At 43.0% G+C, this 13,845-nt stretch overlaps 1 protein-coding gene across 2 annotated transcripts in view; it reads left to right on the top strand.

Moving 5' to 3' along the window:
• Nucleotides 1-13,845, top strand: part of Pax3 (paired box 3) — a 95,057-nt gene that overhangs the window by 60,996 nt on the left and 20,216 nt on the right. For both annotated transcript variants that reach the window (XM_075951269.1, XM_075951268.1), the window contains exons 5-6: nt 2,358-2,563; nt 13,268-13,433. In XM_075951269.1, coding sequence (XP_075807384.1) covers nt 2,358-2,563; nt 13,268-13,433 — 372 coding nt within the window. The remainder of the gene's footprint in view (nt 1-2,357; nt 2,564-13,267; nt 13,434-13,845) is intronic.

The raw sequence follows: 13,845 nt of genomic DNA, 5'->3' as shown, positions 1-13,845 counted from the left end.
TCCTTAATTTGTCAGATGAGGTGGCTAACTTACTGTTTCCTCATTTCAGTCTGTGGGTGTGCGTCAAATATAGAAGTATTGAAATGATAGAACACTTATAACCACACCTAGGAATTCACTTTACCTTTTGGGAAGTTTATAATTTGTACTACAATACAGTGACATTTTCATTTCTATGGGACAAAATTAGGCTTGATCTTGAGAAGTTATGGGGACAGGGAGAAGGCTCCCTGGCCTGACAACCTGAGTTTGGTGTCCCGGATCCACATGGTGGAAGGAGAGAACCAACTCTCGGAAGTAATCCTCTAATTTCCTTATGTTTGTTGTTACTCCAGCGCCTTTATTCTCACCCCCAAATATGTAAATAATAAAATTAAAAAAAAAGCTTAGATCAATAGCTTGGAAGGATAGCATACACTTATGATTCCAACTGTCTAGAGGCTGAGGCAGGAAGATTATGAATTTGATTGGAGCTTGGACTCCACATTGAGTTTGAAGCTAGCCTTGGCTAAGTAGTTGACCCTTGTGCCAAAACAATATCCACAGCAAATTAGAATCATAGAACACATTGTGTCTTTTAGTGTTTGTCCGCTCCTACCAGCCTGAGTTGGAAAACAATCACTTTGCTGCTTACAGAAGTTATTAATTTTTGTTGTTTGTATAAATGGTGTGTGTGTGTGCGCGCGCGCGCATTGGCACACTTACATGCCAGGTGCATATGTGGAAAACAACTGTGTAGAAGTCAGTCCTCTCCTTTCAAGTTTATGTGGGTCCTGGGGGATCAAACTCAGGTTGTCAGGTTTATGTGGCAAGTAACTTTAGCCACTGAGCCATCTCGACACCCCTACCTTGATGGTGACACGAAGAACTTCAGTTTTCTGGCTGGTGTGCCTATTTGCTACAACACATCTCAATCCCTCCTCTGAAGGTTCCCTAGTTCTTTGGGCAGAGGTTTTAGGGTGCATTTGAATGTGCTCAGGAGCGAAGGCACTGTGGTTCCTCCTCCTGTCTCGGACTCTGCCCCTAATAGCCATTATCAGCACGCTGTCCCTTACTCCAGTGTTTGGTAAGGGCAGCTCTCCTGCTCAGTGCCCAGGCCTTGTGTGTCTTCCATTCACAGACAACACTCGTTACAGATTATATAGGTGATCAGATGCTCTCTTATGGGACAGACGTGCTGTGAAGGCACTAATACTTTTGACAGAAACAAGGCGAATCATGTACCAACTCTTCCCTTATGAAATGATGGCTTAGAAATGGCACCACTGGTGTCCCAAGCTCTTTAAGCCCTTCTTACAGCTTCTTTCTTTAAGAATCCAGATCTCGCTTTTATGGGAGAAGTGGATTTTTCATTCCATTTCTCTCATTCCTTGGTTCCCACTTCTTTTTCTAGTCACCCGCATATTAAGTGATAAAGCTCACCCCTCCCTATTAATCTAAAAAAGATGCAGGCTGCTTGAAATCTGCAGTAACTTTTGAACAAGGGGCCTGCCCTTCCCTTTTTGCCCTGGGCTCCTGCAGTCAGGCAGCTAATCCAGACTGCTACCCTGCCTCAACCGAGATGCAGGCTTTGAACTTCACTTTAGGGATGGTTCACCGAACAGTGTCTCCCTTCTGGATTAGTTCTTGAGATTACCATTAATAAAGCAGGAGTTCTCCTTAAAGCACGTCCCAATCTCTGGAGATGAGAGATAATGGTATTTTTATAGGACTAGCAAAGCATATGAGAATCCTGCAATAGCTTACTATTGCCCATTCTTTTTAGACACCAAGTCAAGTTTAAAATGTTTTTAGTAACAACCTTTCTAGCATAAAGGTTAATGGTGTATTGTTTTAAAATTAAAATTTAAAGTGAGCATACAAAATAATGAGTTTCATTTTGGCATTTTCATACATGTATGTTGTTAACTCTCATTTGTCTTCTCTCATCATTGGTAAACAAATTAAAATCTGGGTGTAGTGGCACAAATCTGAAATCCCAGCACTTGGGAGAATGAGGCAAGATTTTTGAGTTCTAGGCCAGCTATGTAAGGAGACCGTGTTTCATTTATCACATGGGCAAACACTAAGCACAAGGCTGTGGAAATGGAATAAGACTAATCCTTGTTTTCTAAGAGCTCAAAATAGCAAATAACCAGGGCAAATTTTTCAGGGGGCGGGAGGGGAATTGCTGCAGGAAGACAGAGTGCAGGGGGATCATAAATATTATTTAATAGCCCTACAGAGGTATATGGAGGGGCTTGGTGTCTAGAGAAGACATTGAGAAAGTACTTTAGACTTTCAGTCACGGTAGCTGGGGAGACTAGCTTTTTGATTTAACTTTACTACGGTTTTCTTCCCCACTCCTGTGTTTTTAGCCTCAGCGCCTCAGTCAGATGAAGGCTCCGACATCGATTCTGAACCCGACCTACCGCTGAAGAGGAAGCAGCGCAGAAGTCGGACCACCTTCACGGCCGAGCAGCTGGAGGAGCTGGAGCGTGCTTTCGAGAGAACCCACTACCCAGACATCTACACCAGGGAGGAGCTGGCCCAGCGGGCGAAGCTTACAGAAGCCCGAGTACAGGTACTGATGCCCAGACGCTGGAGACATCTAGGAAGACACCCCCACCACCGTGGGGAGGGGGGGTCTCCTCTTGGGAAATATTTTTTGTTATTGGTTTGGTGGTGAAGTTTCACTAAGTACCAGGCTAGTGGGGGCTCATAAGCCTCCTGCCTCAGCTTCCTGAGTACTGTGCTTATAGACGTACAACACCCAGCTGAAAAGTATTCGAAACCAAGAAAACCACATTAGCAATAGTGCTTGGTGAATGCATATCTGTAGGCTTTGGCTATTGCTATGAAAGTTACGTTTATGACACACACAAGTTCATTTCATTTTGTGCATCCCAGTGGTGTAGCAGAAAGTATATGACTGCTGAGGGTGGGTCCCAGATTAATAGCAAACATATTTGGAGTGGTCATTTTGCACCAGGAACTATATTAAATCTTGTATTTCACATGGGTTAACTCATGAATTATCACTAAAACCCTTGGCTGACATAGTTACTATCCCCAATCGATAAATAAGGAAATAGAAACTTCAGCTTGTTAAAAAATTATCTAAGCTAGCATTGCTCCCTGATAGTATAGAAACCTCTGGATTCCACGTGCTTTGTCTGTGGCCTTTCCATTAGAAAAATGTGGAAAGTGCATACAGTAGTCCTTTCATTAACAGATTGTCGATGCTGGAAGCAATTATATTACTTTAACAATGTAATTATGATATCTGATTTTGGTTGTCAATTTGGCACACCTAGGCAGAGAAAGTGTCCAGTGGAGGAATTGCCTCCATCAGATTGGCCTATGGGTATGTCTGTGGGGCATTTTCTTTGATTGCCAATTGCTGCAGGAGGGTCTAGCCACTGTGGGTGGCACCACCTCTAGGTACCATCCTTAGGTGGTCTAAGAGTGTTCAAGAAAACAGGTTGAGCATGAGCCAGAGGAATCAAGGCAGTAAGCAAGATTCCTTCGTAGTCTCTGCTGTGGCTCCTGCCTCCACATTCATGTCTTGGCTTCCTTGGCAGATAATGAACTGTAAAACATAAAATGAAATAAATCCTTTCCTCCCCAAGTTGCTTTTGACAGTGTTTATCACGGCAACAGAAAAAAAAAAAAACTAGGTCAATCAGGTTTGCTTCTCTTTTACCTTTTTACATGACTGTGTATGTGGTATGTGTGTGTGTGTGTGTGTATGTGATGTATGTGTGGGGTGTGTTTGTGTGTGTGGACTGTGTATGTAGTGTGTGTGTATGTGGTGTGTGATTTGTGTATGTTGTACTCATGTATGGGGTATATGTATGGGGTGTATGTGGTGTGTATGTGGTGTGTGTGTGTGTGTATGTTGTGTGTGTGTGGTACATGTGGAGGTCAGAGAACAACTTGGGGGAGTCAGTTTATCCTTCCTCCACACGGCTTCTAGAGATTGAACTCCGATCAAGCTTGGTTTCATGCATCTTTAACCAGCCGAGTCATTTCTACAGCCCTAAGTTGTCTTCTGAACTCTTAGGAGGACTGCTAGAAAAGGCTATTTAAGTTAACATGTCTCTCTCGAGTGTACAATAATGTTCTCTTAACCAGTGGTGCACTTTCACATCAAGTTTTGGGCACATTGCACAAGACCAAGGGATTCCCAGCGCTCTTTACTGTCCCAGAAGTTGACTTTCTCTATCTGGAAATGCCACGTGACACACCCAGCATTTCATAATCGAAGTCAGGCTGGTCCTTTGGCAGGGAGCTACTCAGTTGTTGATGTGGTCCCTTATCAACACTTTTACCTGTCCATCACATGACCTTGTCTTGTCTATTGATACAGCTTCTTCCAGCTGTAGAGTCTAGGGAGAAAAATGGCTTTATTCAGCCTTCTGTGTGATCTGTCATACCAGAACAGTCACGAGGTGAAGAGAGGAACTAACAGTTCCCTCCAGGAGAGAATAATGATCACCATATGAATAACCACAAACAAATGGACAGAGCAGATGTGTCAAGTGTCAATAGGATTGCATCATGTGGGTGGAGAAAAAGAAAAGTTGAAATTTTGGAGCAAAATGTTAGCCAAATATTTATTGGTCAGAAATGGGGAGGGGAGCACACTCATCCACAGCAGAACAAAGGGACAAGCTGGAAGTGCCTGGGTTCTGTGAGATGACCACTCAGTTTTCCACCCAGGCATTCTGGAGAGATCAGGAACTAGTTCCTTTCTGGTTGGAGTACGGAAAGGTAGGAGAAGGATGGGTGCAGAGCGAGGCACAGGACATCCTGTGAAAGCTTAGATATGATGCTACCTGGCCCACATTTGTAAAGAGCACTGGGAATGTGGTAAGAAATAGATCATGGCGCTGGCAAAGATGGGATGATGGAGAAAGGGTTCTGAGGTTGCAGGTAGGCAGCTGTTGTGTAAGCAGGAGGTAGGATGGAAGGGTGAGGAGAAGGGCCACAGACAGGCTTCTCAAGACTGATTATTTAACATTGGAAGTATTGAGGTGGGGAGATTGCTCAGTGCTTAAGGCACTTGCTGAGCAAGCATGAGGCCCACAGCCAGGATCCCCAGAACTCAAGTAGATGCTGTTGGGCACGGCGGCATGTCTGTAATTCCAGCCTCAGAGGGAAGAGACAGGGCATCACCAGAGAAAGCTGGCTAGCCTCAGACTAGCCCTGTTGGCCAGCTTTGGGTTCAACTGCAAGACTCTGCTCAAAGAGATAAGGTGGAAGAGATTGAAACTGATTCCCAACATCAGTCTTCAATTTCACATGTACACGAACATAAATTCTTATCCATGTGAACACACACACACACACACACACACACACACACACACACACACACACAGAGAGAGAACAAAAATGGGACAGTTGAATTTGTCTACCCATTTCATTGGAACAGAGTGCTCTGCTTCTCACAGGACAGAAACCATCTTCTTTAGCCATGGACCAGGATGCTTTTCCTCTGTATCCCAGTGGACTGGGTTGAGGGCATCAATAGTTCTCATATGCTGCAATACTGTAACCACAGGTATAGCATCTATCTTGCTTCTGTTAGAGTTCAGTGAGTGCCCAGTTTAAACGCAAGGTGAAGTCCAATGATTTCCCATTGAATGTCCACTCTATTTCCACTCTTAGCTCTTGTACTTCATGGGTGGCCCAGCCGGTGTACTGAAAGGCTGGTCCATAATCAGTTCTGAATGCAGTGTGAATAAAAACTAAACTTCAGAACAATGAGACAAAGAAAGAGTGAGAACCTGAAAATCCTCACTCTCTTATTCTTGCCTTCATCAAAAATGAAGGAGGGGACAGAATGCATTTCAAACCCACATGGCTTGCACAGTCCCCAACATTCTCGTCTGGATCAGTGGAGGCCAGAGCACAATAATAACAGCCTATTAACTTTCAGAGGACATGGGATCAAACCAATAAAGAGCGGTTTATATTTTTCTATATGGTTACCTCCCCGCGAAAGCAGGGCCCTCATTAATGTAACAGCTGTCTTAATGTGGCTTTAACCCGGTGACTCTTTACATTCCGTATGGCTTCTTTAGCTCCCTTGAGACACATCATGTCTTGCACCGGGCTATGATCTACAGCCTAACAAATTCCCTAGAACAGCCAGCACATGGATCTTTTACTTAACCCAGCAGGAAAAAGAAGAGGGCAGTTAATCACTGATTAAAATGCCAGCCGAAAATGCTGGGGTCCTTGGGAAGAGCTGGGAAAGCAGTAGCTAAATCAACTCACTTTGAATGATAGCCAGAGAGTGTGAGTTACTTTAATTTGGGGGCACCTGGGAGAAACCAAACCTCAAACCCTCAAAGCCCAAACCATGTCTACATTCCACGTTTTACCCCTCAGAGGAAAAATATTTCCAGTCTCTTCTGGATGGAGATGAAACTAAAGCTATAGTAACTTGGGCCTTTGTCAGCGTTGCGTAGAAATTTGTTTGGACACTTGTGTTTCTCGCTGCCAAATCTGAGTGCGCAGCAAGCTAAGGTTCTCTGTTGTGCAGCAAAGGATCCATCTAGAAATAGTGTCAAAAGAAGAGGAAGAAGGAAAGAGAAATCAGAAAAAGAAAAGAGACAGAGACAGACTCTGTCTGAATTCTTTGGGTAGCTGCTCAAAAGCAAACAACGGGAGCATGAAGGTTCTATCGAGACAGAATTACTTGCAGATATTTGTGGCATGCGAACGTTTTAGTATTTCATCTCAGAATGAAGTAGGCGAGTTTCTTACTGTCAAGAGGAAAGAAGACACAAAGAACAGCTACCTGTGGAAACAGCATTTGGTCACGACATAGGAAGTGCAGCTTTTGGTTCCAGTTTTCTAAGATGTTTTGCTGAGCTTGGGTTAGTTTTATCTATTTAAGTATGGGGTGATTATATCAGGTGAATCTCACCCTGGTTTCAGGATTTCCATGGTAATTATAAGTAGATTTCAGGAGATCTGGGCAACATACAAAGTGTGTGCACGTGAGCATGTGTGTATGCGTGTATGTGTGTATGTGTGTGTGTGTCTGTCTGTCTGTCTGTCTCTCTGCGTGTGTCTGTGTGTGTATGCACATGTGTCTATTTGTACAAGTTCTAACTAAAGACAGTGTCTTTGGTTTTCATATTTTCAAACATTAGCTCTCCTCTATCGCCAAAACTGAAAGTTACTAGGGGGACTTGGGGAGATGGCTATGAACACTTGGTACCCATGCAGAGGACCCTGGTGCAATTCTCAGCACCTACATGGCAACTCACAACCATCTATAACACCAGTCCCAGGTGATTTAGTGCTCTCTTTTGGCTTCCTTTGGCACCAGGCATACACCGGCAGGCAAAACACCATACACATAAATAAAAAAATAAGAAAAAGGAAAAAAAATTCTATTAGGTGGCACAATCTCTCAAGATGTTCTGTACTAGAAATTTGGGGTTCTCAGGAAAGCCCAAAGGAGTCTTAAAGTTACTTGACATACCTCTACTGTTTAGAAGGTAGGATAGGTATAGAAAACCCTGACTCCAGAATGGAATGAAATGATGGTCACCTGCTACTCTCCACCCCACCTTGCTCTTGATGTGTCAGGATGCAGATGACTGGGCTTGCGCGTGTCCATGGACCTGTGACGCATGTGAGAATATGGCCGTCCTCCTCCTCTGCCTGTTCTCCCTCCACCCATAGCCTAAAGCTGGGGAGCAGCAATGATGGGAGGGAGGCTGGGGAGAGCAGGGCAGCGGAAGAGGAAGGAGATAGGGATGAATGAGAGGGTCTGGAGGAACCAGCAATAAGTGCTGAGGTTACCTACTTGGCTTGCAGCAACTCTCCTTAACATGGTAGCAGCACAAGTCACAGAAGCGAGCGTTCAGCCTTTTACAACCCTGTGGCATTGCCTTTCAAAGGATGGGGTATTATGCTTTCCTTCCCATTTGTCAAATTGCATTTGAAATAACCCATCTGGAACAATGTAGGTTACACTGCCTTTGAGGACAATCCAAAAATGTGAACAAGTAATTTATTGATGGGTAAAATTAGGCTCACACCATGGTACAATTAGCACTAATCCATGAAACTTGGAAGCAAATTTGACCTAAGCCACCATTCAAGTCAAACTGGCTCTCAATTATTTGAGGTGTTCTGTGGGCACTTCTCTGTTTACTCATTGGCACAAAAGGTTTTGGCTGCTGACTGCAGAGGAAAGGACAGCAAGCCAGGCTTTAATTAGGTTTTCTCAGAAGCGCCCATGTGAGCTTTTAATTTAGCAGTTAGTATTTATTGAGCATTTAATATCTCCTAAGCACCCTTGTAACTGCTTTGCCTTATTGTCCTCTTAAATTATTTCAACAGTGTCTTGCAGAAGTTCTATGTATCTCTCATTTAGCAAAGGAGAGGTCAGAACTCCCCAAACACTGAGCAAAGTGGTCAAGGTCAAAGTGGTGCCAAGTGGGGAGCTAGGGCTTGACTTTTGACTGGCCTAGTGGTGTAAAAAGCTTTCCTGAATTTTCCCTATGGAAGTACTAATCCCCCCTCCCCAAAGTTATTCAGGGTTGAGTTGGAACAAGTTGGTCACTTTCCTCAGGGAGGAAAATTTAAAAAACAAAACAAAACTATCTTTTCTCATTTTACAGAGGAATCCCAGTTCCCACTCTTCCTGCCCCCATTCCCTCCACCTCCCCTGCACCCCATCTATTCCTCAGAGAAGGAAAAGCTTCCCATGGGCAGTCAACAAAGTCTAGCACATTGTTTTGAGCAAAGACCAAAGTCCTTCATAGAGGGAAATTTTATGAAAATTTTATTCTTATTTTGAAACCCGTTATCCTTTTCCCCTCATGGTTATCAGGATGTTATAGAGAACTTTCAATGGTGTGAATTTTACCATTCAATGGTTGGATATTATTTATTATATTGTGGAAATGCACATGAAGAGCATTTTTAAAGAAGTATAGCTATATTTTCTTGGCGGACTCCATGGCAAGATAAAAAAGGCTTGGGACAGGTAAAAATGAGCCAGGGGGGGTATACTTAATGTATTTGATATTACACAGACAACCACAAGCAATTCACTATATATGACAGTAGACTATCAAGTAATGGAAGCCTCTTTCCCTCACTTGCTTAGCTTGTTAGCAGTTATGGGAAAGCCAGAAGAGGTGACGTGGAGAGAGTAAAGTTACATGGACTCCCAGATCACAGAATTACACTTAACAGATAGATAGCTGACTTTGAAAACCTTGTTCTTTCTACCTTATTGGCAAAGACCTTCTTAGAACAGCAAGAGCCAGTTTGTTTTCTGCTGCTATTGTTACTCTTTTCAAAATATGGAGAAATTTCTTCAAAAACATATATTTTTTAAATGTGTGTGAGTGTTTTGACTGCATGAATGTCTGTGTACCACACGAGCCCAGAAAAGGGATTCTTATTCCCTACAACTGGAGCTGGAGATGGTTGTGAGTCATCACACGGGTACTGGGGAATTAAACCCAGGTCTTCTGGTGCTCTTAACTGCTTAGCCACCCCTTCAGCCCCTAAGAAGGAGACATTTCTAACCAATGTAACCAAGTCATAAATTCTCTTGACCTGTTGGAACCATCCTGGATTATGTGTTCACAGTAGATTATGTGTCGATTGCCTGTTAAGAATTGATAATTCACTGCTGAGTTATGGAAGGCGCCTGCCTGAATAGCGGGATTACTTTTCTCCTTCAGTTATGTATAGGGTGATGACAACATTCCAGTATCCCATGCTCGCTCTGTCGGCAAAGGTATTGAAAACAAAGGTCATTTCAAGGGCAACTTCTTTTTCCTGCTGGAAATTAAAGATGCTGCCTGAGTTTCAAAGCACGAGGCAAAGACTGAGTCCTGTTTTCAGCATTAGTCTATTTTCCCTTTAAGTGATGTGTCTGGCAGGCATGGGTGGGTTGAGAAACACAGAAGTTAGCATTGGCTGGATCATTAAAAACCTCTAAATAAACACCCAGAGGAGACAGGCAGGCAGGTCCTCACTTTTTTCAGGCTCAGTTTTTCTCTCCATATATAGGGAGCCTCAGCTTAAATGTTAGAATTATTTCCTTTGGGAATCCTGAACTTCCGGTTGAAAGTTTGTTTTTCAGTAAAGCTTTGCTTCTCAACTATTTTTCTTGACTTTTTTTTTTTTTATATAATGCTTGAGTTTGAACCTGAGACATTTTTGGTCTAGGAAAATTCTTTATCATTGAGGTATACATCTACATCTAGCTCCTTCCTGTCATTTTTTAAATCGTAGCTATAACAGGTACTATGTAATAAACATTTAAAAATAACCCCTGGTGGGCTTGTTCTATACCTCCAGTAATTACTAGTGTCAGTTTGGAAACATAAAATGAGCGCAAACTTCAAATTCATAGCCACTTAGTTTGTTTGGATTCTGTCTTTTGAAGGTAATTGTGGAAAGCGATGATAATAATTGTTCATCATTACTTGGGCAAAGATGACTCCTTCCTTCCTTCCTTCCTTCCTTCCTTCCTTCCTTCCTTCCTTCCTTCCTTCCTTCCTTCTTCCTTCCTTCCTTCCTTCTTTCTTTTCTCGCTCTTTTTTGTTGTTTTTTTTTCTTTCAATACAGGGTTTCTCTGTGTAACAGTTTTGACTGTCCTGTACTCACTTTGTAGACCAAGCTGGCTCTGAACTCATAGAGATTCACCTGCCTCTGCCTCCTGAGAGCTGGGATTAAAGGCATGTGCCACCATGCCTGGCTTTAGACCTCTACTTTTTGACATTGGTCTATGACATTGGTAGAATGCTCTTTGATGCGGTGGAATGCTGAGCTTCATGGGAGCTCAGGCATAGCCAGCCCTGATCAATCCAAGCTGTTTTATTAATCTGAAGGTTCTAGAAGGCAGAGGGTAGAGGATTGAACAGCCTGCTTCAGCAATAGCCAAGCACAGGGTTCTGAGTGCCTCATGGAGGGGTGCACCGGAATTCAGAATGGTGACCACGTGAATGAAATCGCCTCAGGGCATCTCTAGGAGTTCATTTCTCCAGTATAGCATGGAAATTTGGAACTATGTGGCATGTAGTTGATTTTAAATTCCAGAAGGGTCTTTTGAACTTGTCGCTTTATCATGTAATGTTTGGTAGGGTATATGGTATATGGTAGGGTAAATACCTTCAGGCATGAATTCTCACCCCTAGACTCTTCCACTAACATGAATGATGCCAAGCCCTTCCTTGGTTTTCTTCCCATGATGCCTCTGGGAGTCATTAATAGCTTCGACTTGCAGGGAGAAAACACAACCAAATGCCAGCTTGAAATAGAGCATTCATGGTACCATTATACCAGGTGGCAATTTATCAAGCCAAGTGATGCTCTGATTCAATTATTTATCCACATGGGAAAATACTAGATAACATTCTTTTCGCCTTGGAAACATAAGGGGTATGAAAAGGTAATATTTGGGGCTGGTGAGAAGGCTCAGTGGGCAAAGGTGCTTGCCACCAAGCATGATGATGCACCTGAGCTCAAGCCCTGGTGCATACAGTGGGGGGAATGGACTCTGGCAAGCTATCTCCCTATTATATTCCAGGCAAGGGCCTTCCCTGCTGAATTCTCTTTCCTTATCCAGGCTTGCTCACATCTTTCTGCTCTCTCCTGTGACCTCTATCTAGAAGGATAATCCTTGTGATAATTACACCCATCTTTTAAAACGCTTTTAAAATGAGCAGAAATTTTGTCCCCACTCTGAAGTCTTCCTGATTCCTTGACTTCCTAACACAGAGCTTCCGTGTTCTGTGAGCAATTCTTCTGGGCTCTGTGAAGAAGGCCGCCTGAACGTGACCTCCCCATTGCATCCCTTCCAATCCCTTCAGCCTCAAATGCGATGTGCTTCTTTGTGTTAAGTTTCGGAGAACTTTCTATACAAATGCTAATACTTTTGATTAATAGGAGTCTCTTTTTGTGGTATGGTAAATACTATGTGTACAACATGAAAAATCTACTCTAAGTTTTACATTTTTTTTTTTTGAGGCAGGGTTTCTCTGTGTAACAGTCCTGGCTGTCCTGGAACTGGCTTTGTAGACCAGGCTGGCCTCGAACTCACTGAGCTCCGCATGCCTCTACCTCTCAAGTGCTGGGATTAAAGGTGTGCGCCACCACTGCCTGGTTGTTTTACATCTTTCTTACGCAGATTTAAATCATAGTTGGTCAACATCTTGAAGTATAGTAAAACTCCTTTTAACACCATTCAACATGTTAGACATTTAATTATATTTCTGGTTGATATCTTTTCCTCTTCTCCATCGACACACAAGAAGACTGGAGCTTTGAATTACTGGAAGACAAATTATTTTCCAACAGATTTTTTCTGAACATAGGTGATTAGTACAGTGTTCCACACAGATTATTACATTGCATAAACACAGGCACCAAAAGAAACTAATTCCATTGCAAATACTGCCTTTTTTCTTTGAAACTCTTCATCAGCATCCATTCTAATTGAGATCAGAGTGATGGTTCAGACCGTGAAGAAAGGTGGTAAAATGGTTCTACTTGCATGAAGTTCTGTTTAATTCATGTGAAAATCTAGAAGAGTGGTTCTCAGCATATGGGTCGCGACTGCTATGGAGGTCAAACAACCCTTTCCTCGGGTTTACCTAAGACCATTGGATAGCACAGATATTTACATCAAGATCATAACAGTAGAAAAATTACAGTTATGAAGTAGCAATGAAAGTAATTTTATGTGTGGGGGTGTCCCACACAGTAAGGAACTGTATTAAAGGATTGCAGCATTAGGAAGGTTGAGAACCACTAACTAGGACCTATACTTACACTGATTATAGACATACAGAAATAGACTGATATGAACACAAAGCCTAAGGCGTGGTGTCTGTAATTGGCAAGGTCAAACTTAGGACACGTGCCATGTGTGACTGTTGGTGTGTGGGGGTGTCCAAGTGACTCAAGATTTCCTGGAAGGCTGCGAGATGAGGGCAAATGGCATTGATGGCAGCTGTAAAGAATGCTTACTGTTGTGACTCTTCCTACCAGGACCTGCCCAGGGTCCTTATCAGCTTTACTGACGCAAGTCCACACAGGGTCCCTGCAGCCCCCTTCCTGACCCCTGATATTTAACTTTCCTTTCACCCCAACATACTAGAGAAGACAGAGGACTCTTGCTTCTATTTGCCCTGTCAGTAGGGGCCTTTAATCTGTTTTAGCATGAAAAATTCATTAAGAATGTACTATTATTTCATCAGTGAAATCCTCAAATTTTAAATTAAATCCATAGGTCTGGTTTAGCAACCGCCGTGCAAGATGGAGGAAGCAAGCTGGGGCCAATCAACTGATGGCTTTCAACCATCTCATTCCGGGGGGATTCCCTCCCACCGCCATGCCGACCCTGCCAACATACCAGCTGTCGGAGACCTCTTACCAGCCCACGTCTATTCCACAAGGTATCGGAAGAAAAACAGGGTGATAAGGATGGAACTCCCAATAGCTTCCCATTGGCTGTTTCCCACAGTGATTCTTGCCTGTGATTCTGACAGTGACGCTGTTAGTGTGCCTATCATCTGACATCAGCTGTCCCTATACATAGCTACCTTGTCTCAGAAGTAGTTTGAGCTATTTTTGATGCTCTTCAGATAAAACGTGCTATGCTGTAACACTATTTCCATGTTTAAAAACAATGCAACTTTCCCAACATACATGGGATTCTCCACACCCCCCCCTTCTTTTGTTAAAACCTGAGCACTGTATTTATATTGCTAATTGCATTCAACTGAGGATCTAGGTTTATAACTAGTTGCAATAAAAATTCAGAGAATGTGAGTGTTGGTAAAAAATTATAATTTGTTAGGGCAAGAG

Source organism: Microtus pennsylvanicus, chromosome 17 (genome assembly GCF_037038515.1).
Source record: "Microtus pennsylvanicus isolate mMicPen1 chromosome 17, mMicPen1.hap1, whole genome shotgun sequence".
NCBI classification, from domain to species: domain Eukaryota; kingdom Metazoa; phylum Chordata; class Mammalia; order Rodentia; family Cricetidae; genus Microtus; species Microtus pennsylvanicus.
Note: the sequence above shows the minus strand (reverse complement) of the source record. Positions and strands in the feature narration are given on the sequence as shown.